Source organism: Sebastes umbrosus, chromosome 10 (assembly GCF_015220745.1).
Source record: "Sebastes umbrosus isolate fSebUmb1 chromosome 10, fSebUmb1.pri, whole genome shotgun sequence".
Classification (NCBI taxonomy): Eukaryota; Metazoa; Chordata; class Actinopteri; order Perciformes; family Sebastidae; genus Sebastes; species Sebastes umbrosus.
Window position 1 is genome coordinate 34,279,363 of NC_051278.1, and position 27,138 is coordinate 34,306,500.

The 27,138-nt window shown below is 40.5% G+C and overlaps 1 protein-coding gene across 3 annotated transcripts; it reads right to left on the reverse strand.

The window, feature by feature from the left end:
• On the reverse strand, positions 1 to 24,524 carry LOC119495223 (thymidine kinase 2, mitochondrial-like). Of its 3 annotated transcripts, none has more exons than XM_037781508.1 (10): positions 23,879 to 24,524; positions 10,259 to 10,296; positions 7,906 to 7,980; positions 4,050 to 4,103; positions 3,333 to 3,422; positions 3,098 to 3,171; positions 2,555 to 2,643; positions 1,566 to 1,645; positions 1,372 to 1,452; positions 1 to 1,278 (listed from the first exon to the last, which is right to left on the reverse strand). In XM_037781508.1, exons 1-10 carry the CDS (start codon positions 24,039 to 24,041, stop codon positions 1,192 to 1,194), a joined length of 831 nt encoding a protein of 276 aa, XP_037637436.1. In that variant the 5' UTR covers positions 24,042 to 24,524; the 3' UTR covers positions 1 to 1,191. The 3 variants fall into 3 exon arrangements, with proteins under 3 accessions (XP_037637436.1, XP_037637439.1, XP_037637437.1); XM_037781511.1 differs by having other exon boundaries at positions 10,259 to 10,291; positions 23,879 to 24,093; XM_037781509.1 differs by lacking the exons at positions 7,906 to 7,980; positions 10,259 to 10,296; positions 23,879 to 24,524 and adding an exon at positions 5,301 to 5,304.
• Positions 24,525 to 27,138: the final 2,614 nt, after the last annotated feature.

Sequence of the window (27,138 nt, forward strand, 5' to 3'; positions counted from 1 at the left end):
TGATATTTGATTCCTTTATACCAACTCCCTCAACTAACACATCAGACCAACACAATAGAGCAGAATATGATTATAATCACAATATACTTATTATATGTCAAAATATGTAAAACAAAGAACAAAGGTTCCTTCATTAAAAGGAGCCTACATGGTCTTCATCATGTCCAACACATATATTTACAATGCATATACACATTATATTATATGAATATTCAGTATTATCTGTAGGCAGGTGGAATGGTGGTGGTTCCTGACGTACCGGTATGTAGCCTACCGGAGGTCCCCTGGTGATGATCGGACTCATCACAGACAATAAACTGGCTGGCAGCAACGGTGGAAGTTCGGAGGATAAACTTCAAGTTCATCACATCATATTAAACGGTGGAAATAAGAAGCAAACTAATAAATAAGTGCACACATGAAGAATGAATGAGTTCAGCCTCAGTTTGAGGAGCTCTGACCTGGTCTGGAGTTAAAACACGTGAGCTCGTCTTTACAACATGGGAAGTTGTGTAACACGATATGCGTGGCGTTCAAGTGGTTAAGTGGTGAGAACGCCGCTGCTAAGCAACGCCAATATTAACGTTACTGTCGGCATCTGGACTCCACAGAGGCTAACAAGTTAGCAAGCTAGCAAGTGGCTAACATAATGCAGTAAATGCAGAGGTCTAATAACAGAAGAAGAAGATGAGGCCGTTGAGAATATCAATATTCTCCTCTTACATATTATAAATTACGAAGAAAAACAATATACGACTAAAATTACAATATATTAACTTATTATGCACCAAAAAAATAACTTCCTCCATTTCTGTCAACATTAAATAAACACGTCACAAGTCGTGAACCTGGAAATTTCAGAAATTTTCCACCTCCGAGGTCGTGAATACAACATGAGAGGGCGTTCATATGGGTCCAACTTGTAACCACGGTAAACACCACCCCATCTGAAGGCACCAATAGTTCTATTTCTGAAGTGTTTCCACTCTCTCCAGGTGAGAAGGCTTCTAATAGACATCTCTGGTAATTAGAAGCTATTCAATATGAGCATTAGTCCTTATGAACTGTAGTTGGGTACAAAGATGTCCTGTGTAGAGAAACCAGATGTCAAATTTCTAAAAATTAAAATCCAAATCTTAGAGCTCTCTCTCTCTGTGTGTGTGTGTGTGTGTGTGTGTGTGTGTGTGTGTATCAGAGATAGCCAGCTGTGAGGATCTTGTCACGGTTTTCTTCATACTGGTGCAGCATCTTCTGGAGGTCATGGTCAGCAGGGATCACCTGCGTGACAGGAGGGATAAAGTCACAGCTCCATGTGATCCGTCTGTATGTACAGTATGTACAGTATTTACACAGAGCGGTGAGGTGTCTCACCAGAACCGGAGCAGGAAGAGGGGAGGAGGTCTGATGGATGAGCCAGTCCTCATACAGCTGGTGGATGGACTCCAGATACTCCTGGTGGACAGATGGCAGACTCTCTAAAAACCCATTCATCACTTCCCTTTAAGCTGGTTGACAGTTGGTCCGTTCTGTGAGGCGAAACCATACGTCTGAATGTACGTCCTCACCAATGGAATGACCTTCTCCTCCTCTCTGCATCTCTGCTTCAACCTCTCATGGCAGGTCTGAGGAGACGTCTGCAGGTAGACTGGAGCCAGAGGAAAAAGTCAGAGAACATGAGACATGGAGTTCATCGTGCTTTCATGACTAAATGATGGGATAGCTGATTCTGTGGTACTTGATGGGGGATAGCTGATTCTGTGGTACTTGATGGGGGATGGCTGATTCTGTGGTACTTGATGGGGGATGGCTGATTCTGTGGTACTGATGGGGGATGGCTGATTCTGTGGTACTGATGGGGGATGGCTGATTCTGTGGTACTGATGGGGGATGGCTGAAAGTGCTAAAAAAAAAACGGTTTGAAATATCTGTCACTGGAATATACTCAAGGACAATAGATTCAGTCAATCTGAACACTGTAAACTTATTTATTCTGAACATCTGGATATTGTTCTGGACATGCTTCTTGTAACGGATTTATGTTCTGGTTGCTAAAAAAAGGTGAATTGCAAAGTTTGCTTGAATATGCAGACACTTGGTGTCACCAGTTTGATTCACCAACCTGAGTGAACCTGCAACTCTAATGTTCTCTATCACATGTTACCTGTTAGCATTCAGAGCTGTTGGAGATCTAGTTCTTTTTAGACAGGATGCTTATCAGCACTCATCATTTCTTCACAGACATTGCCAATCCGTCATCACGCCTACAGTAGAATAAACTCATAATTCATAGTTTCATGTCAGAGTGTAAGTGGTGTTTTAAAGCTGTAATCTTTGACAGAGGACAGAGGGTGATATGTCAACCAGACAAACCTGGTCTACATTTCTCAGAGCAAAGTATGAAAACCCCACCACACTCTGGATATCAATACTCATCATTAAAAACATGACAGTGTCCTCTCACTGTTCATATTATAATGTTAAATGTAATCTCTGTGTTTCTATGAGTATCTGTCATTTAATTAATCTTTATTAAATGCACATTGTGTATTCTCACCGATCAGATCTACAGGAATGGAAATGTTAGTTGTGATCCAGTCAAACCACTCGCTGAGAACAGCGTAGTCCACCTCTGGCATTTTACCGCTGAACACACAAAACAACAAAAACAAAATCAACCAACAGGACATCAGCATTGACCGTGTCAGTAGGAAATATAAACCATCCAAGTCAAATCTTTAGACACTGTACCAGGTCATTTGGGCCAGTGCTAGTACCTTCATTTTGTCCAGTGTTATATTCACTGAATATAACATAATTCTGCCTGCTTGTTTTATCCATAAACTGTGTCTCTACTGAGGTTCAATGAAATGTCATATAAAATGAGTAAAGGATTTGATCCATATTGGCTCCTAACTCTGTGATGCTTCCTCATCCTGACAGTGAACATTGCAGCTCCAACAGCTACTAAATGTACACAAAGAGCTTGAAACCACAGAGTGAAGCTGAAATGATTCATCTAGTCTCTAGGTCTGATCTAGGTCCGATCCAGGTCTGACGTAGGTCTGATCCAGGTCTGATCCAGGTCTGATCCAGGTACCTTCTGAAGAGATTCTCCACAAAGATGTACTTGGCACTGAAGATGGACCTCTCCATCATCCTGACAGGAGCTGCCTGGAACCAACCAGAAACCTTCAGTACATACAGGTGATCTCCTGATGAGGTAATATGTTTACATCACCAGTCCACAGCTTCCAATGTGTCTGTCACTGCAGGTTGACACAGCGTAGATGTATATTAACTAGTATACAACAAGACAGGGGTGTTTCCCTTACCACGGCTGACAGGTGTCTATCCAGCATGGTGAGTTGAACATACGTCTGCAGTGTGATGCCCCAGCGCTCTGGATCCTGGTACATCAGAGCCTGCAGGGACACAAACAAGTAGCAGACGGACAGAAAATCAATTCACCGCTGGACAAACCGCTGGACAAACCGCTGGACAAACCGCTGGACAAACCGCTGGATAAACCGCTGGACAAACCGCTGGACAGACCGCTGGACAGACCGCTGGATATACCGCTGGATAAACCGCTGGATAAACCATTGGATAAACCACTGGATAAACCACTGGATAAACTGCTGAACGCATTCCCACCAGGTTGAATTGGATAATCACGGTCCCCAGAGGATGGATCCTGATATTTTTTGGTGAAATTTCTGAACATAGTTCCACCAAAGCTAAAATTCACTGGTACATAGAGTAAGACACACAGGACATATCCAAATCAACTAGGTAGATTGCCATGAAAATGAAAGATCAGTTCACAAAAGGGTAAGAATACAGGTTATCTCTTTCCTCTCCTGCTAACCAACCAGGTAGGTAGTTTGTCTCCCACTCTACTCCAGTAGGTCTTCACGTCTTAACGTCTTTACTTTTGTTTAATTAAAAGCTGGATTTTAAAAGTCCTGTTCTAAAGCTCCCACAACCTGTCCTGCAATCTGACGATGAATATGATGACAAAATGATAAGAAAACAGTCAGGTACAATACCAGAGGGTTGTGTCCACGGACATCTCTCCATTTAGATACCGGTTCTGTGAGGACCTGGGACAAAAGAAGAGACAAGAATGTCTGGGGTTGTCCAATCATGACTCAACTGGAACAATGCTGTGATGAAATGCTGAATTTTATCATTTCATTTTCACCAGAATGTGAAACTTCCTGGTGGGAGCATGTACACACAAATCAACACTAAGCACAACTTGCTGTATATTGTATATTGTTGTATTGTTGTATCTCTATATTGTATATTGATTGTATTGTTCTATCTCTATATTGTATATTGTTGTATTGTTGTATCACTATATTGTATATTGTTATACCTCTATATTGTATATTGTTGTACCTCTATATTGTATATTGTTGTACCTCTATATTGTATATTGTTGTATCTCTATAATATAGATAGAATATATTGTATATTGTTGTATTGTCGTACCTCTGTATTGTATATTGTTGTACCTCTATATTGTATATTATTGTATTGTTGTACCTCTATATTGTATATTGTTGTACCTCTATATTGTATATTGTTATATCTCTATATTGAATATTGTTGTATTGTTGTACCTCTAAATTGTATATTGTATATTGTCGTACCTCTATATTGTATATTGTTGTATTGTCGTACCTCTATATTGTATATTGTTTTACCTCTATATTGTATATTGTTGTACCTCTAAATTGTATATTGTCGTACCTTTATATTGTATATTGTTGTATTGTCGTACCTCTATGTTGTATATTGTTGTTCATCTATATTGTATATTGTTGTACCTCTATATTGTATATTGTTGTAACTCTATATTGTATATCGTTGTACCTCTATATTGTATATTGTCGTACCTCTATATTGTACATTGTTGTATTGTTGTAGCTCTATATTGTTGTACATCTATATTGTTGTATCTCTATATTGTACACTGTTGTATTGTTGTACTCTATATTGTTGTATTGTTCTATCTCTATATTATAAATTGTTGTATTGTTGTACCTCTATATTGTATATTGTTGTTCATCTATATTGTATATTGTTGTACCTCTATGTTGTATTGTTGTATCTCTATATTGTATATTGTTGTACCTCTATGTTGTGTATTGTTATACCTCTATAATAGAGAAATAATATATATATTGTATATTGTTGTACCTCTATGTTGTATATTGTCGTTCATCTATATTTTATATTGTTGTACCTCTATGTTGTATATTGTTGTATCTCTAAATTGTATATTGTTGTACCTCTATATTGTATATTGTTGTATCTCTATATTGTATATTGTTGTATCTCTATATTGTATATTGTTGTACCTCTATAATATAGATAGAATATATAAACTGGAAAAACAAAGTTCGGAAACTTGTGTTTGGTGGATTATTTCTCTGTTGTTACAATGCTAATTGGCATTGTATTTTACATGGTTGGAAAGCCTGTTTATTTACCTTTGCAATGATGTCCAACTTGTAAGGATCATGCATTTGTGGGATGAGCAGCACAGCTGATTATGTGGGTAGCGCCCAAGAAAAATTTGCCAAAATGCTCCGTCAATGGTAAACAGTGTATTCTCCTGTTGATATCGACTCTTGTTTTGAGTTGTTTGGTGGATTGGATGATTGAACTCTCTATCAGTAACAAGGAACAAACAAGACATATGGGTAATTTTACACTTTATTCATTAAATACACCGACAGGAGCCTCAGTAGCGGTGGAAGATCCATACGCAGCCACAACAGCCTGGCACCTCCTCCTCATGCTGGTCACCAACCTGGTCACACGTTGCTGTGGGATGGCGTTCCATTCTTCAACCAGGATTCGTTGCAGGTCAGCCAACGAGGTTGTGTTGGTCACTCTAACACGTACAGCACGCCCAAGCTGATCCCACAAGTGTTGAATTGGGTTGAGGTCTGGACTCTTGGCAGGCCGTTCCATTCTCTCTACTCCCACATTGTGGAGGTAGTCTGTGATAACCCTGGCTCTGTGGGGGTGAGCGTTGTTTCTTGGAGGATGAAGGTAGGTGCCATATTGTGGAGATATGGGATCGCCACTGGCTGCAGAATCTCATCCCGATATCTCCCTGCATTGAGATGGCCTTTAATGATGAAAAGCCTTGTTTTGCCAGTGAGGGAGATGCCGCCCCACACCATGACACTGCCCCCACTAAAAGCTCTTACTCGATCGGTGCAACAATCAGCATAGCGTTCTCCACGTCGTCTACATACTTTGACCCTGCCATCCAACTTTCACAGACAGAACCTGGACTCATCACTGAACATGACATAACCACACATGTTCAGGTTCCATTGTCTGTGTTGTCGACACCAGCGCAAACGGGCCTGACAGTGAAGGGCAGTCATAGCAGGCTTCCTGGTAGCCGTATGAGAATACACTGTTTACCCTTGGCAGAGCATTTTGGCAAATTTTTCTTGGGCGCTCCCCACATAATCAGCTGTGCTGCTCATCCCACAAATGCATGATCCTTACAAGTTGGACATCATTGCGAAGGTAAATAAACAGGCTTTCCAACGATGTAAAATACAATGACCATTAGCATTGTAATAACAGAGAAATAATCAACCAAACACAAGTTTCCGAACTTTGTTTTTCCAGTATATATTGTTGTATTGTCGTACCTCTATGTTGTATATTGTTGTTCATCTATATTGTGTATTGTTTTACCTCTATATTGTATATTGTTGTACCTCTATATTGTATATTGTTGTACCTCTATAATATAGATAGAATATAGATATTGTATATTGTTGTATTGTCGTACCTCTATGTTGTATATTGTTGTTCATCTATATTGTATATTGTTGTACCTCTATATTGTATATTGTTGTACCTCTATATTGTATATTGTTGTACCTCTATATTGTATATTGTTGTATCTCTATATTATATATTATTGTACCTCTATATTGTACATTGTTGTATTGTCGTAGCTCTATATTGTATATTGTTGTACCTCTATATTTTATATTGTTGTATCTCTATATTGTACATTGTTGTATTGTTGTACCTCTATATTGTTGTATTGTTGTACCTCTATATTGTATATTGTTGTACCTCTATGTTGTATATTGTTGTTCATCTATATTGTATATTGTTGTACCTCTATATTGTACATTGTTGTATTGTTGTACCTCTTTATTTTATATTGTTGTATCTCTATATTGTACATTGTTGTATTGTTGTACCTCTATATTGTTGTATTGTTGTACCTCTATATTTTATATTGTTGTATCTCTATATTGTATATTGTTATATTGTTGTATCTCTATATTGTACATTGTTGTATTGTTGTACCTCTTTATTTTATATTGTTGTATCTCTATATTGTATATTGTTGTACCTTTATATTGTTGTATTGTTGTACCTTTATATTTTATATTGTTGTATCTCTATTGTTGTATTGTTGTACCTCTATATTGTATATTGTTGTTCATCTATATTGTTGTAACTCTATATTGTTGTATTGTTGTACCTCTATATTGTATATTGTTGTACCTCTATATTGTATATTGTTGTACCTCTATGTTGTATATTGTTGTATTGTTTTACCTCTATATTGTTGTATTGTTGTACCTCTATATTGTATATTGTTGTACCTCTATATTGTATATTGTTGTACCTCTATATTGTATATTGTTGTACCTCTATGTTGTATATTGTTTTACCTCTATATTGTATATTGTTGTAACTCTATATTGTATATTGTTGTACCTCTATATTGTATATTGTTGTACCTCTATATTGTATATTGTTGTACCTCTATGTTGTATATTGTTGTTCATCTATATTGTATATTGTTGTATTGTTGTACCTCTATATTGTATATTGTTGTACCTCTATATTGCTGGTTTTGCTGAAATACTTCAGACATGTAGTCTTCCCGCTGGCGATGTTCCCCTCAATGCAGATCTGAAAACAGTGAGAGACAGACAGAGGTTAACATTACTACTACATTATGATATGAGGTATGAGCTTGTATATGTGAAGCATCATGATGATTAGTCTTTAAACACTGTAAAATAGGTAACAATTAAAAACCACACTAGTAAGGAGTCCGATCTACTCGACACTTGTAACATTGACACTGCAAGCCAAGGCATTGATTCCTCATGGCAGCTTTAGCTAGCAAGTTAGCTTCTTGCCATCTTAAAGGGACTCTATGTAAGAATCATAAATGTCTTGTTAACAGCGACACCTGTTATCGTTAAGTCAACGAAAATCAGCGTCCTGTTGCTTGTGCTCGTTCTACATAGACATGAACGAGCATCGATCATAACAATGAAGCGACACACGTCAGCTAAACCACAATATCACTCTATATTTCAGCTGCTTGGCAGTAATGTTAGCTGACCAGACGAAGGTCTCTCCATGAATCAATGCTGATCCTAGTGTTGGCTTTTCCTGCCTCAGCCTCCCGACCGCGGCCGGAGGGAACAGGGGAGACGCCGGAGTTTTGGTCGGAGACGATAACGTTTCTCTCTGCGGAGCCCCGTCACTTCACAAGACACGGGAAACCTCTGTTGGTCTGGAGGAGCTGCAGCAGTTATTTCTGCACAAACGTCCACTGTACATTCACTAGATATTCTCAGAGCTAAACTAACTCTTCTGTAGTGTTGAGTGTGCATGCATGCACGTGAGAACGAGCATGGTGTGTGAGTGAAGGCAGGCAGAGGAGCAGAGCACAGCACGGTCTCTCCGTTGTCCTCTGACTGCGGTCTGGAGGCTGACGCAGGAAGAGTCAACACTGTTTAACAGATGGGCTTCACTAGATAGAACTTTGCAGTTTTGGTGCTTCCGTGTAGTTTATGTTGGAGTCTGAGTCTGAACAGCGTAGCCACAAGAGAGCACGCATGGGACACCGACCCGCAATGATTTATACATGGAAGAAGTTACCCTTAACTTAACTAATGTCAAATAGCAACACGCCGGGTGTTGGTGGTCTCTCCTTCAACATGGTGGATGAAACCTTCAGTCCAGTTGCTGTATCTCATGTTTGGATCATTTAGTTCATCTCTCCAGACGTATCTCCCCACGTCTGATTGTTTCAACTCTTAACTGGCTGCACAAGTCCAACGTTTGGACCTCTTCACTAAAGCTCTCTGTTCTCTGGATACATCCATGTAGCTGTCTGACTAACGGTAGTTTCCATGTTCACTCTGTGCATGATGTAAATCACATCCTCGTGGGGACACGCTCATGTGATTGGCTGATAAGGAGGAAGACATCTGATTGGCTACAGATAATAAAAATGCGTTTGTGGATCGGAGCACATCAGAGGAGTCACATAAAACCCACACAGATGAACACAGTGAAGTTCACACATGACAAGTTTGTAAATGCAGGTTCAACAGTCTGTATATAAATATAATACATATATCTGTAGATTTCTATTCCATTTATTTAAAAAAGACATTTGTGTGAGCATCAGGAATATATTAGTGAACCTTATGTTTTTATATGTGGATTTTGTTTTACACTTATATGCAACGATAACTATTTTTGTGTGCATTGACAAGTATTTTTGTGGAGAGTCATTTATATATAAATCACTAAATACATTTGTGAATCCTTCTGTGTGCATTCATGAATATTAAGACTGATCTGACTCCATAAACTAGAAACCGCAGCCAACATTATTAGTGTAGATATACTGTATCCTGTACTGTACGGTATCTTGTACTGTACCGTACCGTACTGTACTGTATTGTACTGTACTGTACTGTACTGTACTGTATTTTACTGTACTGTACTGTACTGTATTGTACTGCACTGCACTGTACTGTACTGTATTGTACTATACTGTATTGTACTGTACTGTACTGCACTGCACTGCACTGTACTGTATTGTACTGTACTGTATTGTACTATACTGTATTGTACTGTACTGTACTGTACTGCACTGTACTGTACTGTACTGTACTGTACTGTACTGCACTGCACTGCACTGTATTGTACTGTATTGTACTATACTGTATTGTACTGCACTGCACTGCACTGTACTGTACTGTACTGTACTATACTGTATTGTACTGTACTGTACTGCACTGTACTGTACTGTATTGTACTATACTGTATTGTATTGTACTGTACTGCACTGCACTGCACTGTACTGTACTGTACTGTACTGTGAGGAATGAATGCAGGGAAAAATAGATCTCAGATTACACATCCTACGGTGGAGACTCACCGCTGCTTTCTTATCCATCCCATTCCGCACCAGCTTCCCTTGGAAGAAAGATAACATAGTGAGACAAGACTTCATTTCCCACAACCCCCAGTGCTGACCTCTCTAAGGTCAGCAGGCTACAGAAATATGTTAGTACAGTGTGTAAGTATAGGACAGAACTGTTCTGGTGATAGGTGGTTGTTTATATATATATATATACATGTATATATATACATGTATATATATATATATATATGAAACAGTGACTGTGAGGTTTAATATGAGTGTTTCCATCTACAATCTGATGAACTGTGTACAAGTTGTTGTCCTTATTCTTCTCCCAATATGAATATAAAAAACCCAAAGCTAAAGCCTGCACTCTAACGTCACTGTCATCTCATCAATGACGAGCATAATACTGACAGACTGTCCTGTACCTAGATCAGTTAGTCAAACTAATGTCTGATTAGAAGTGTAATCCAGGCTGTAGAGGCCAGGGCTCATCTCATCTCCTTGTTAGCAGCAGTATGTCCCTGCCTGGGTTAGTTATTAATGTTAGGGCTGGTCTAGGGTATACGGTATACAGCCTGGGTTAGTTATTAGTGTTAGAGCTGGTCTAGGGTATACGGTATACAGCCTGGGTTAGTTATTAGTGTTAGAGCTGGTATACGGTATACAGCCTGGGTTAGTTATTAGTGTTAGAGCTGGTCTAGGGTATACGGTATACAGCCTGGGTTAGTTATTAGTGTTAGAGCTGGTCTAGGGTATACAGTATATAGCCTGGGTTAGTTATTAGTGTTAGGGCTGGTCTAGGGTATACGGTATATAGCCTGGGTTAGTTATTAGTGTTAGGGCTGGTCTAGGGTATACGGTATATAGCCTGGGTTAGTTATTAGTGTTAGAGCTGGTCTAGGGTATACGGTATATAGCCTGGGTTAGTTATTAGTGTTAGGGCTGGTCTAGGGTATACGGGATATAGCCTGGGTTAGTTATTAGTGTTAGGGTTGGTCTATACGGTATATAGCCTGGGTTAGTTATTAGTGTTACGGTTGGACTATACGGTATATAGCCTGGGTTAGTTATTAGTGTTAGGGCTGGTCTATACGGTATATAGCCTGGGTTAGTTATTAGCGTTAGGGCTGGTCTAGGGTATACGGTATATAGCCTGGGTTAGTTATTAGTGTTAGGGCTGGTCTAGGGTATACGGTATATAGCCTGGGTTAGTTATTAGTGTTAGGGCTGGTCTAGGGTATACGGTATATAGCCTGGGTTAGTTATTAGTGTTAGAGCTGGTCTAGGGTATATGGTATATAGCCTGGGTTAGTTATTAGTGTTAGGGTTGGTCTATACGGTATATAGCCTGGGTTAGTTATTAGTGTTACGGTTGGACTATACGGTATATAGCCTGGGTTAGTTATTAGTGTTAGGGCTGGTCTATACGGTATATAGCCTGGGTTAGTTATTAGCGTTAGGGCTGGTCTAGGGTATACGGTATATAGCCTGGGTTAGTTATTAGTGTTAGAGCTGGTCTAGGGTATACGGTATATAGCCTGGGTTAGTTATTAGTGTTAGGGCTGGTCTAGGGTATACGGAATATAGCCTGGGTTAGTTATTAGTGTTAGGGTTGGTCTATACGGTATATAGCCTGGGTTAGTTATTAGTGTTAGGGTTGGACTATACGGTATATAGCCTGGGTTAGTTATTAGTGTTAGGGCTGGTCTATACGGTATATAGCCTGGGTTAGTTATTAGCGTTAGGGCTGGTCTAGGGTATACGGTATATAGCCTGGGTTAGTTATTAGTGTTAGGGTTGGACTATACCAGGGGTCACCAACGCGGTGCCCGCGGGCAACAGGTCGCCCGTAAGGACTAGATGAGTCGCGCGCTGGCCTGTTCTAAAAATAGCTCAAATAGCAGCACTTACCAGTGAGCTGCCTCTATTTTTTTTAAATTTTATTTATTTTATTTTTTTGCTATTGTTGTTTAAATCAGACTTGCATGTAACTTACAAATGACAACATATATATATATAAAAACACTTAAAATTTAAAATGTTTTTTGTGTTTAATATAAATGAACTCTGACCTAGTATAGTTCAAAGGTCAGTATTGTGCGCATGACCAAAACGTAGCGTTTGTTGCGCTCATACAAACAAGCTAGCAGACGCAACGAAAATGAGGAGAAGAGTTACCCCAAAAAATGGCAGAAAAAAGAAAGAAAACATATAATTTTCACGACGAATGGGAGGTAGAGTTTTTTTTTACCACTGTGAAAGGATCCTGCGTGTGTCTCATTTGCGGGGCAACTGTGGCGATAGCAAAGCGGCACAATGTGGAGAGACATTTCACTACATGTCACACAAGCTACCATGCTAACTACCCACCGGGCAGCGCACTGCGAGCAGAAAAAGCCCGCGAGTTAAAGGCAGCTTTGTGCAAACAGCAGTCTTTTTTCACTAGACCGGTTAAAAACTCCCAAAAAGCAACCGAAGCCTCGTTTAGAGCTACGCAATTCTTGATGAAGAAAAAGAAGGCATTTACAGACGGGGAGGTTGTCAAAGAAGCAATGATGATAATTGCTAAAACTGTGCTTGAAGACGAGAAGTATGGAACCGATGTACTCTCCAGTCTCTCCAATGTTCAACTCGGGGCAACTACAATGGTAAGAAGAGTGTCGATGATGTCTGGGAACTTGGCCGACCAGCTGGACCGTGATCTGGCGAGGTGCCGGTGGTTCAGCATCCAGTGTGACGAGTCGGTGGACAGCAGCAGTACGGCTCAGCTGATGGTCTTTATCCGGATGGTGTTTGATGATTTCTCCACAAAAGAAGAACTTCTGACACTACTGCCCCTGAAGACAACTACGAGGGGAGTTGACATTTATAACGCAGTGAAGGAGTTTTTGGTGGAAAAAAAGGTGCCGCTGGAAAAGCTGGTATCAGTGACTACGGATGGGGCTCCTGCTATGATCGGCCGACACACAGGATTCGTTGCTCACTGTAAAGCTGACCCAGAGTTCCCAAACTTTCTGCAGTACCACTGCATCATACACCAGCAGGCCTTATGTGCAAAAGTGATCTGCTTTGAGCACGTAATGACTCCCGTCGTGAAGATCATAAACAGCATCCGCTCCAGAGCTAAACAGCACAGAACATTCAAGGTACTTTTGGAGGAGCTGTCAGCTGAATATGATGACCTGCTACTACACACAGAAATCCGATGGCTCAGCAGGGGACGAATTTTGCAACGTTTTTTGTCACTTTTGGGTGAAATCAAAGAGTTCATGCAGTCCAGAGGTGAGGACACCGTGCTGCTGGAGGACACTGAGTGGATACTTGACCTTGCATTTTTAACGGACATTACTGGGAAACTGAACAGTTTGAACTGTGAGCTGCAAGGCAAAGGTAAAACTGTCGCCGATATGATAAGTGCTTTAAATGCATTTAAAGCTAAGATGAACCTTTTCTCTGTGCATTTACAGAGAAAAAAAGTGCTGCACTTTCCCTCTGTGCAGATGGTGCTGAAAGACAATGCTTCTGCATCTGAGGCTTTTGACAAAGTTGCAGAAAAGTACTCTCAGGTCATAAACAGAGTTGGGCAAGAGTTTGAGAACAGGTTTTGTGACCTGGATCAGCTGGAGCCATGTGTGTCGTTCATTTCTAATCCTTTCATGAACGTGGACATATCATGTATTGCTGAGCAGTTAAGTGCAACATTCAGCCTGGATGCTGAACAGGTGGAGATTGAAATTGTAACACTGCAAAATGACCTCCACCTCAAAGCCCATCAGGCTGCACCAAACTTTTGGTGCCTTCTTGACACAGAAAAGTACAGTGGTGTATGCGCAGCAGCTATGAAGGTTGCAAGCCTGTTTGGTTCAACTTATCTTTGTGAATCAGCCTTTTCTGACATGAACTTCATCAAGAACAAACACAGAACACGCCTCACTGATGCATATCTGCAAGACTCACTCAGAGTTGCAGTGTCAAGTTACACACCAGAGTACAACACACTGGTTAACAGCATGCAATGCCAGGCTTCCCACTAACTGACAAAGAAACAGATAACAGATTTGGTGTCCAGTTCAAAGTGTGACATGATTTATTTAAAAATTTGAGAGTTGATTTTTGTATTTTACATGAGTTATTATTTGTACAAACATGGTGCAAAGTAATTCATGATTTGTTAAAAAATGTTAGTGGCTAGCTAGTTAAAATGGGATATTGTGATTTCACAAGACTGTCGTAGAAGTGATCATTTTCAAATGTTTGAAAAATTTGAAAAACATGTGCACTTAGAGAAAATATAAAAATAAAGTGTTGCATATTGATATTTATCTGTTTCTATATATTTGTTGTGAGAAATCATTAACATGATCAGTGTTTTCACAAAGATAAATATCATTAATTATTAATAATAACATAGAGTTAAAGGTAAATTGAGCAAATTGGCTATTTCTGGCAATTTATTTAAGTGTGTATCAAACTGGTAGCCCTTCGCATTAATCAGTACCCAAGAAGTAGCTCTTGGTTTCAAAAAGGTTGGTGACCCCTGGACTATACGGTATATAGCCTGGGTTAGTTATTAGTGTTAGGGCTGGTCTATACGGTATATAGCCTGGGTTAGTTATTAGCGTTAGGGCTGGTCTAGGGTATACGGTATATAGCCTGGGTTAGTTATTAGTGTTAGGGCTGGTCTAGGGTATACGGTATATAGCCTGGGTTAGTTATTAGTGTTAGGGCTGGTCTAGGGTATACGGTATATAGCCTGGGTTAGTTATTAGTGTTAGAGCTGGTCTAGGGTATATGGTATATAGCCTGGGTTAGTTATTAGCGTTAGGGCTGGTCTAGGGTATACGGAATATAGCCTGGGTTAGTTATTAGCGTTAGAGCTGGTCTAGGGTATACAGTATATAGCCTGGGTTAGTTATTAGTGTTAGAGCTGGTCTAGGATATACGGTATATAGCCTGGGTTAGTTATTAGTGTTAGGGCTGGTCTAGGGTATACGGTATATAGCCTGGGTTAGTTATTAGTGTTAGAGCTGGTCTAGGGTATACGGTATATAGCCTGGGTTAGTTATTAGTGTTAGGGCTGGTCTAGGGTATACGGAATATAGCCTGGGTTAGTTATTAGTGTTAGGGTTGGTCTATACGGTATATAGCCTGGGTTAGTTATTAGTGTTAGGGTTGGTCTATACGGTATATAGCCTGGGTTAGTTATTAGCGTTAGGGCTGGTCTAGGGTACACGGAATATAGCCTGGGTTAGTTATTAGTGTTAGAGCTGGTCTAGGGTATACGGTATATAGCCTGGGTTAGATATTAGTGTTAGGGCTAGTCTAGGGTATACGGTATATAGCCTGGGTTAGTTATCAGTGTTAGGGCTGGTCTAGGGTATACGGTATACAGCCTGGGTTAGTTATTAGTGTTAGGGCTGGTCTAGGGTATACGGAATATAGCCTGGGTTAGTTATTAGTGTTAGGGCTGGTCTAGGGTATACGGTATATAGCCTGGGTTAGATATTAGTGTTAGGGCTATTGCTCTCCTGCTCTTCCTCCTGTGCAGACGCTTCGCTGAGTTGCTCTTCGCTTTGCTTTCTTTTTATCATTGCTATGCTTATCTTTCGCTACTAAATTTTTGGAAAACGGGTCCTGGATACTTACAAATCACTGGGAGTTTAATTTATGAAAGAAACTGAAGGCTACCACTATTTTAAAAACTGTTTTACTTTGTGAGCGTGGCCTATCAGCAGCACAAGCCTGTACTATAGTGAACGGGAGCGAGGTGCTTGGCTAAAGCTAATCAGCAGCAAGATGCCTCCCTTCTCCACGGATGACTACTACAAACTTCTAGAGAAGATAGCAGTGCTGGAAACAAAGATTATCCGGCTCGAAGTGAATGCGGAGGTGAATGGACTTTGTGGGAATGAAACCACTCTACCACTGACTCAAAACAGTGAACTGGAACAGGCTAATAGAAAGCTAATTAGCACCAACAAGACCACCAAGAATCAAGAAGGGGGCAATAAATCGACTAGTAGTCCTCCCTGGAACGCTCTTGGTGCAAAGCCAAAGCGTAAATCATGTCCCTGGGAAATGGGAGGAAAACTTACAGGCAGAACCCAGCACCCTCAGATATATGATGCGACCGGCTGGCCTGCATTAGCATCCGAGCATAGTGCCTCATCAACCCCTGTACAAAGTAAGGTCCAACCGTGGACAACTGTGAAAGGAAGGATGAGTAACAAACCTCCCCAACAAAGAAGTTTGCAACTGGAGAACAGATTTGCTCCACTGTTGCAGGACCCTGGATCTCGATCTGATGCCCTGGATAATCTCAACTCTTCACACAGCAGGGTAAGAACCAAAAGCAACTCTGAAGGTAAAAGGCTACAGGGAAAGCTAACAACTGGGCCTCAAACTCAAACTCTGATTGTGGGTGATGCTGCTGTTAAAGATGTGAAAAGCATGTGGAGTAAAGACATCAAAGTACTCTGTTTTCCCAAAGATATGGTCTCTGATCTGGCAGAAAGAATCCTGGATATTGTGACTGCACACCCAAATGTGAAAAATGTGGTATTGCACATTGGGTCGAATGATGTTGTGAAGCAACAGTCTGAAGTGCTGAAACGGGACTTTACTGGTCTGCTAAACACGGTCAGCTCTGTGAATGCTCAGGTGTTTATCAGTGGACCCCTGCCGCCAATCAGAAGAGGAGTCGAGAGATTCAGCAGGTTGCTGGGACTGAACACATGGCTTTCAACAGCATGCAAATCCCACTCAGTGCATTTTATTGACAATTTTAACTTTTTTTGGGACCGCAGACATCTCTTCAAGGCAGATGGACTCTGCCTAAACAAGTCAGGAGTAAAATTGTTCAACTCCAACCTATTCTACTTACTGCGTCATTCATCTGTTCCCTCTGCCAAGGACGCGAGACAAGAGGAATCACCACTGGAGGAAGACACAACACAATGTGCCAGGGGACCTCAAGGAGAATCATTTCACCCCCCACCACAAGCCAGCCCTGGGATACAGCAGAGACAAGAGGAGGCGTCCTCATCCTCGCTTATCACCCTTTCTCCCTCCTCCCCCCTCTTGGAGTTCACTGACCACATGAAGGAGCTGGTCAATGCTGGAACTAAACTTACTCCCCGCCCTACACCCATTTTCTCTCCCATGATCCCCCCACGAGGTCGACCTCGAACAACTTTGGCACTATCTCCACAAGCACGACACCTACCACCTCCATCCCCTCCACAATGGAATCAGCCTCTGTCTCCGCAGTCTGATAAGGATGTTCCTTTACAAAATGTTGCAAGCACAGATTGATATGTGCTGGGTCCAGGCTTCAAGGCTAATGATACACGTGACTGTTTCCAGGAAAAGCTGGGGCCCTGTGTGATGAGAGCTTCTTCTATCTCAGTTCTAATAAGTAGTAGAAAAAGAATGGTGAATCTGCAAAGAAACAGGAAGATTTTTACTGATTGTGCTAATTTATCAAATTTAGCATTGATTCCTTGCCAGCCAAACCATGTCCCAAAAAATAATAATAATGCTTCTAGCACATTAAAGCTAGCCCTGTTAAACGTCAGGTCTTTGGCAGGAAAAAGTTTTTTAATCAATGATTTTATTATTGAGCACAAGCTTGATTTTATGTTTTTAACTGAAACTTGGTTAGACCAAAATAACAGTGCAGCTGTTCTTATCGAGTCAACTCCTCCCAACTTTAGTTTTATGAGCGAAGCTAGAATGCATAAGAAAGGAGGTGGAGTTGCCATATTGTTTAATGATTCTCTCCAATGCAAACAGATATCTTATGGACATTTTGCTTCTTTTGAATATGTCGCTCTTCAGCTGAACTCCTCTTCTCGAGCTTTGTTTCTCAATATCTACAGGCCACCTAAATACTGTGCAAACTTTTTTGATGATTTTACTGAACTGCTGTCTGTAATTTGTGTTGACTTTGACTGTGTAGTCATTGTTGGTGATTTTAACATCCATGTTGACAACCAACAGGACAGAGGGGCCAAAGAACTGTGTCAGGTTCTTGATAACTATGGAATGAGTCAGCATGTGACAGAGCCCACACACAATAGGGGACACACTTTGGACTTAATCATATCAAAGGGCCTGAACATTTCCAAGGTTGTAGTGATGGATGTTGCTCTGTCTGATCATTCATGTGTATTCTTTGAGAGTACTCTTCCTGTGCACAGGAATGATAAGACAGAGGTAATCACAAAAAGGTATATCACTGAAAATACCAGTGATCAATTTGTTCAGGCTTTCTCTTCCACACCCACCCTCCCCTGGACCTCTGTCAATGAGCTTGTAGATAATTTCAATTGTAAAATGACAAATGTTATTGATACCATTGCACCCACCACGGTGAAGATTGTCTCTGGTAAGAAAAAATCTCCATGGAGAAATACCATGTTGGTAAGAAATGAAAAAAGAGAGTGTCGAAAAGCTGAACGCCAGTGGCGGAAAACAAATCTACAAGTTCATTATGACATCTATAAAGAGAGACTTTGCATTTATAATTCAGAACTGAAAAATGCAAGGCGGTCCTTCTTCTCTGACATCATCACCAAAAACAATAACAATGCACGTGCCCTGTTTGCTACTGTCGACAGGCTAACAAACCCTCCTGTGTCAGTAGCCTCTGAACTTTTATCCTCCAGGGCCTGCAATGAATCTCAGTGCTGCATTCGACACGGTTGACCATAATATATTACTAGACCAACTGGAAAACTGGGTGGGTATTTCCGGCATAGCACTCAGCTGGTTTAAATCCTACCTAAAAGACAGGGACTTCTTTGTGTCTATAGGTAATTGCAAATCTGAGCTGAACAAAATCACATGCGGAGTTCCCCAAGGCTCCATCTTGGGGCCTCTTTTGTTTAACATCTACATGCTCCCACTGGGTCAGATTTTTGAGAACAACAAAATAAATTACCATAACTATGCAGACGACACACAAATTTACATAACTCTATCACCAGGAAACTACAGTCCAATACAGGCACTGAGTGAGTGCATTGAACAAGTCAATAATTGGATGTGCCAGAATTTTCTTCAGCTGAACAAAGACAAAACTGAGGTTGTAGTTTTTGGAGCCAAAAAAGAAAGATTAAAGGTTAGTGCTCACCTACAATCTGTGATGTTAAAAAGCTCAGACCAAGCCAGAAACCTTGGTGTAGTCATGGACTCAGACCTGAGCTTTAACAGCCATATTAAGACAATTACAAAGACAGCCTTCTATCACCTGAAGAATATAAGAAGAATTAGAGGACTGATGTCTCAGCAGGATTTGGAAAAAACTAGTACATGCATTTATCTTCAGCCGACTTGACTACTGTAACGGCGTCTTTACCGGTCTTCCTAAAAAATCGATCAGACAGCTGCAGCTGATTCAGAACGCTGCTGCTAGAGTCCTCACTAAGACCAAGAAAGTGGATCACATCAGTCCAGTTCTGAAGTCTCTACACTGGCTGCCTGTCTCTCAGAGAATTGATTTCAAAATACTGCTGCTGGTTTACAAAGCACTAAATGGTTTAGGGCCAAAATACATTTCTGATCTTCTGCTGTGTTATGAACCATCCAGACCTCTCAGGTCATCTGGATCAGGTCTGCTTAGTGTCCCCAGAGTCAGAACTAAACATGCAGAAGCAGCATTCAGTTTTTATGCACCAAATATCTGGAACAAGCTCCCAGAAACCTGCAGGACCGCTCCAACTCTCACTTCTTTTAAAACAAAGCTTAAAACTTTCCTGTTTGCGGGTGCCTTTTATTCTGACACTGCACTATAACTTTTACTCTTTTGAGTTTTATGCAATTTTAGCTTCTATCCTAGCTTTTATTTTTAGCTTGTTTTTATTTTCTAATCTTTAATGTTTTAATGTTTTTATGTTTTTATAACTGTTTTAATTATTTCTTAATGTTCTTTTGCATTTTGTCGCAATGTTCTTGAATGTTTCTGTAAAGCACTTTGAATTGCCCTGTTGTTGAAATGTGCTATACAAATAAAGCTGCCTTGCCTTGCCTTGCCTTGCCTAGGGCTAGTCTAGGGTATACGGTATATAGCCTGGGTTAGTTATTAGTGTTAGGGCTGGTCTAGGGTATACGGTATATAGCCTGGGTTAGTTATTAGTGTTAGAGCTGGTCTAGGCTATACGGTATATAGCCTGGGTTAGTTATTAGTGTTAGGGCTGGTCTAGGGTATACGGAATATAGCCTGGGTTAGTTATTAGTGTTAGAGCTGGTCTAGGGTATACGGTATATAGCCTGGGTTAGATATTAGTGTTAGGGCTAGTCTAGGGTATACGGTATATAGCCTGGGTTAGTTATTAGTGTTAGGGCTGGTCTAGGGTATACGGTATATAGCCTGGGTTAGTTATTAGTGTTAGAGCTGGTCTAGGGTATACGGTATATAGCCTGGGTTAGTTATTAGTGTTAGGGCTGGTCTAGGGTATACGGTATATAGCCTGGGTTAGTTATTAGTGTTAGGGCTGGTCTAGGGTATACGGTATATAGCCTGGGTTAGTTATTAGTGTTAGGGTTGGTCTATACGGTATATAGCCTGGGTTAGTTATTAGTGTTAGGGTTGGACTATACGGTATATAGCCTGGGTTAGTTATTAGTGTTAGGGCTGGTCTATACGGTATATAGCCTGGGTTAGTTATTAGTGTTAGGGCTGGTCTAGGGTATACGGTATATAGCCTGGGTTAGTTATTAGTGTTAGGGCTGGTCTAGGGTATACGGTATATAGCCTGGGTTAGTTATTAGTGTTAGAGCTGGTCTAGGATATACGGTATATAGCCTGGGTTAGTTATTAGTGTTAGAGCTGGTATAGGGTATACGGTATATAGCCTGGGTTAGTTATTAGTGTTAGGGTTGGTCTATACGGTATATAGCCTGGGTTAGTTATTAGTGTTAGGGCTGGTCTATACGGTATATAGCCTGGGTTAGTTATTAGCATTAGGGCTGGTCTAGGGTATACGGTATATAGCCTGGGTTAGTTATTAGTGTTAGGGCTGGTCTATATGGTATATAGCCTGGGTTAGATATTAGTGTTAGGGCTGGTCTAGGGTATACAGTATATAGCCTGGGTTAGTTATTAGTGTTAGGGCTGGTCTATACGGTATATAGCCTGGGTTAGTTATTAGTGTTAGGGCTGGTCTATATGGTATATAGCCTGGGTTAGATATTAGTGTTAGGGCTGGTCTAGGGTATACAGTATATAGCCTGGGTTAGTTATTAGTGTTAGGGCTGGTCTATACGGTATATAGCCTGGGTTAGTTATTAGTGTTAGGGCTGGTCTATATGGTATATAGCCTGGGTTAGATATTAGTGTTAGGGCTGGTCTAGGGTATACAGTATATAGCCTGGGTTAGTTATTAGTGTTAGGGCTGGTCTATACGGTATATAGCCTGGGTTAGATATTAGTGTTAGGGCTGGTCTAGGGTATACAGTATGTAGCCTGGGTTAGATATTAGTGTTAGGGCTGGTCTAGGGTATACGGTATATAGCCTGGGTTAGATATTAGTGTTAGGGCTGGTCTAGGGTACACAGTATATAGCCTGGATTAGATATTAGTGTTAGGGCTGGTCTAGGGTATACAGTATATAGGCTGGGTTAGATATTAGTGTTAGGGCTGGTCTAGGGTATACAGTATATAGCCTGGGTTAGTTATTAGTGTTAGGGCTGGTCTAGGGTATACGGTATATAGCATGGGTTAGTTATTAGTGTTAGGGCTGGTCTAGGGTATACGGTATATAGCATGGGTTAGTTATTAGTGTTAGGGCTGGTCTAGGGTATACGGTATATAGCATGGGTTAGTTATTAGTGTTAGGGCTGGTCTAGGGTATACGGTATATAGCATGGGTTAGTTATTAGTGTTAGGGCTGTTCTAGGGTATACGGTATATAGCATGGGTTAGTTATTAGTGTTAGGGCTGGTCTAGGGTATACGGTATATAGCCTGGGTTAGTTATTAGTGTTAGGGCTGGTCTATACGGTATATAGCCTGGGTTAGATATTAGTGTTAGGGTTGGACTATACGGTATATAATACCTTTCTCCTGACAGAGGCTCCAGTCATATTAGGGAGAGAAACTTCAACACTTAAATAAAACCTTAAGGCTGGATTGATTATTAGGGGCATCATTTTCTGGATTCTACAGAGGCTGCTTAAAGGGGAACACCACCAATATGTTATCTCCATGGTCTAGGAACTTGTCTAGGAACTGGTCTAGGAGCTGATCTAGGAACTGGTCTAGGAGTTGCTCTCTCTGACCAGACACCAGAGACGTAAGTCTCAGACTGGTGATGTCACAGGGTACACAGTGTGGAGCTGCTCCATTGACAATGAATGGGATGTTTTCTGGGTTATACCCAAATGTAATGGTGCCTTAATGCACAAGTACCAGGGGGGCCTCACGAGACACCAGCTTAAAAACATGCAGCTGGATGAGCCAACGTACAGCACGGCACGGCACGGCACAGGGAGGGGCAGGGGGGGATCGAAGGCGATGTAATGTATTGATAATAATAATACATATACATAATATCGGCGATAAGAGCGAGTCATCTAGCAGTCTGAACTGGTTGTTTACTAATGATGATGAAACCATGTTCATCACACTACTGAGAGCCAGATCAACGTTGGCTAGTTACTGAAGAAGCACCAGAAGACTGTCGCTGCCTCTCTTCTAAATGTTCATTTAACACTGAACAGAACATGTGAGTGTTTATCTACCGTACCTACCGTATCTACCGTACCAACCGTACCTACCTATCTACCATAAGCACCGCTGTCATCACTTTATTGTCCCTGAGTAGAGGAACATATATCAATAACACAACAACAGTAGTTACAGCATCAGCTGGTTCAGATGTGTTAGCAGGTAGGGGGTCTGAGGTCTGGAGCTGGGGACCCAGGTAGGGGGTCTGAGGTCTGGAGCTGGGGACCAGGGTTTAGGCTATTGACTAGAATAAATACTATTAATGAATAATTATATTATTTATTTAAAGGTTTTTTGAATCTGCTCTTCTGACTTATAGAATATAAGTTAATAGTTAATAAAGTTATTAATAATGATGGTTATCTATAGTATTAATTAAATTAAATTAAATTAAATTTATTTTTGTATAGCGTCAAATCACAACAGAAGTTATCTCAAGACGCTTTAATAATGATGGTAAATGACATAGTTCTAGGTGAGAAACCTCCATCACCAGCGGTGGTCTAGCTGTGATGTTTGTGGGTCTGTAATAGAAAAGACTGAGGACACTCCTCCTTACTGGGCTATAATGACCGCTTTGAATGGATGGATGGATGGGTGGATGGATGGATGGGTGGGTGGATGGATGGATGGCTGTCTGAGACCATAGAGCAGTAACATGTATGAATATTGAACATGGGTGTAGGTCCCCTTTAATCTCTGACGTCTGCTGTATTATTCTGATGCAGTGAAACAGTTAACGTTACTCTTACAGTGATATCGGTACCGGTACCGGTACCAGTACTTGATTGGATACCCCCCTTCTTCATTCAGGTCCCATCATGTGAACGGAACCTGTGTGTGTATTGGACTCTACCGTCATAGAGCATTATTTATACCGGTGAGAGGAGCACCACTGACCTGTGGCACCGGTACCGGTACCGTGCTGCGCGCCGCTCCGTGCTCTGCTCTGTCTCCCTCTGTATCCAACACCACCGACTGAGGACGGAGCCACGGTATACCGAGCAGACAGGAGTCTAACACACCGGAACAGTAACAGCCCGCTACCCGCAGCGACCAACATCTCTCAGCACACACACCGACCGGACCGGACCGGTAGACCTCCTCCTGGAGCCTTCAGGAGCTTTATATCAAAGAAGCCTACGGAAGGAGGCTGGGAGACGGGCGGACACGGACGGACCCGGATCCTGGGGTATTACACATGCGCAGTGTAACTTGGTCGTGCGTTGCAATTGGCTCAATTTCAGCGAGTGCAGACCAGGTTTATCTACTGTTACTATGTATACTGTAATTTTGAAATACAATTTTTTTTTAAAAAAAAAGATATCAAACAGGAAGAAGATGCACAGTTTCCGGTTTCTTCTTCTTCTTTGGATTGGGCAGATTAGACCGGGGTTGCGTTCGAAAAGTCAAACAATTACGTCCTAACGTCTTTTCCTAACCACTTTTCCGTGACCTCAGTGGAAAACGTCATGAGGTCAAGGAAAGATGAGAAGGAGAGCTCAGGAGGAGTTAGGAAAAGACAACCGTGGTGTTCAGAGAATCCGACTGCTCTTCTAGGCTCCGTCATCATGATGCGACGGCGGCGGATGTTAGTAGTGATGTTTTTTGTTTTTTTGTTTTTTTTTTATCTCAAAATGTCAGTATCCATAGTAACAGCAGAAAACATTAAAAACATTTACATACAAAAGAAACATAGCGAAAACATAAACAAAGAGCTGTGACAAACATAAAAGGACAACAGAAATTAAACAAAACAAACATAAAAAACACACAATAAAAATAAATAAATAAGTAGATAATGATAAAAAAGACCACGCGAGAGTATGACAATAATTTCACTTAAAAACATTAAAGATATTGCATACATTTATTGTTTTCATTGCTTTTTTGTTTTGTGAGGAAGAAATTGTTGACAGATATAATTCCATTTCTTCCATAAATACAAAGAAATTAGGCTTTTTTTTGGTAAATCTACACTTGTGAATTTGGAACTTTGCGAGGATTAAAATTAAATTAATAAGAAAAAATTACTGTCTTTGTCACTGTAATCATAACAGCCAAATATAATATTTCTATAGTACAGTGCAAAATCTGAGAAAATATTAACAAGTATAAAATTATTGCCATCTTTCCACAATTCACATGTATATTTACAGGACCAGAATAAATGAGAGCAAGTTTCAGGATGTGATTCGCAGAAGGAACAATTTACATCTATGTCACTCTTTAACTTCTATAAGAAATGTTTCACTGGATAAAAGCTGTGGATCAACTTCGATGACACCTCTTTTACCTGATTTGTTAGAAGGAACTTTTGCGGTAAGGACCAAACTTTCTTCCAGTCAATATCACTAACAAAATTAATATATATACATAATAATAATAAGTCAATATCACTAACAAAACTCCAATAAAAAGTTGCTGCTGGAGTAGAAACCATGCTGTCCTGAAACAGGGCCCTTATCCTGGAGTTCATACCTCTATTAACAGAAAAACAGACTTTAGCTAACGGAGATTGAATTGGGTCAGGGGGCGACACTGACAAGGGCGGAGATTGGTCAGCATTCTTCAATAACATGTACAAACCAGATGGTATAGCATCAATGTGTTGTTTAGAGAGCTGAAGTCTATCAAATGTAGCCCACCATTGTTGTATGTATTCAGAACCACAGATTTTCGCATATAGTGGGTTTTGTTTTTCCTTAAGAAATTGCTTAGTGTCCTATCAATAGATTCGCATATTGACTTATTAGCATATAATGACTGAGCAGCATAGGTTAGACGAGATATACCTTCTGCCTTAGTGAGCAGAACTCTGCCCTCCAGAGACAAGTCTCTTTGTAACCACTGGTTCAGAACCTTTTGGGTCTTTTCTATAATTGGGTTAAAGTTTAAAGCACCTCTGGATTTCCTATCTTTAGTAATTTGGATCCCAAGATATGTGATAGAGTTTCTCACAGGAATATTAGAGATTGAGGTCACCGTGCTTTCTTTCACTGGTAATAATTCACATTTATTAAGATTAAGGGAGAGCCCAGAAGCCTTGGAAAAGGTCTGGATAATGCTGACTGACACAGAAATTTGGGATGTGTCCCTAAGAAACAAGGCAGTATCATCCGCCGGCTGAATAATAATTATCTCCCTGTTGGCAATAGCAATGCCTTTTAAAGAGCTGTTTTAATTTGTAGATTCAGAAGTTGTGCAGCTAAAAGGAACAAGTATACAGAGAGGGGACATCCTTGCCGGACCCCGCGTTTTAAGGGAACTCTTGGTGAAGTGCCACTGTTTAATTTAATAGAACTGTTCTGTTAACTGTTTTTAGTATTTAATGTTTGGACTGATTTGCAAAAGAAGTTACCAAACCCAAATTTGTTTAGAGCAATCATTATAAAATCATATTCCAAAGTATCGAAAGCTTTATAAAAGTCTAAAAAAAGAATAAAACTAACGTCTTGAACAAAATCGGAGTAATCTAATATATCTAAAATTAATCTTACATTGTTACAGATATGCCTATTTTGCATAAAACCAGATGCACTTTCATCTATGATGGTATCTAGTACAGATTTGAATCTATTAGCCAGTACAAGAGCAAAGATTTTGTAGTCATTATTTAATAAAGAGATTGGTTGACAATTATCTAACAAGAGGAGCGGCTGTGGGGCAGCTGTGTGGCTCTAAGGTTGTCCACCAATTAGAAGGTCGGTGGTTCGATCCCCGGCTGCTCTGGGTCACATGTCGATGTGTCCTTGAGCAAGACACTTAACCCCAAATTGCTCCCAAAGGCATAGCCATCGGTGTGTGAATGAGTATTTAGATTAGAACCTGATGGGCAAAGTTGGCACCTTTAGCAGCCTCTATCATCAGTGTGTGAATGGGTGAATGCTGACATGTAGTGTAGAGTGCTTTGAGTGGTCAGAAGACTAGAAAAGCGCTATATAAATGCAAGTCCATTTACCAAGAGGGGATCTTTTTTAGGTTTAGGGATCAGGCTGATCAGACCTTGACATAGTGTAGGAGGGAGAGAACCTCTGTCAGTACGTTCAGCAAATACTTCTTTAAGGAACGAGGCTAAGCTTACAGAAAATTGTTTATAAAATTTGTCCGTAAAGCCATCTGTTCCAGGCCATTTATTGAGTTTTAAGTGGTTTATAGCG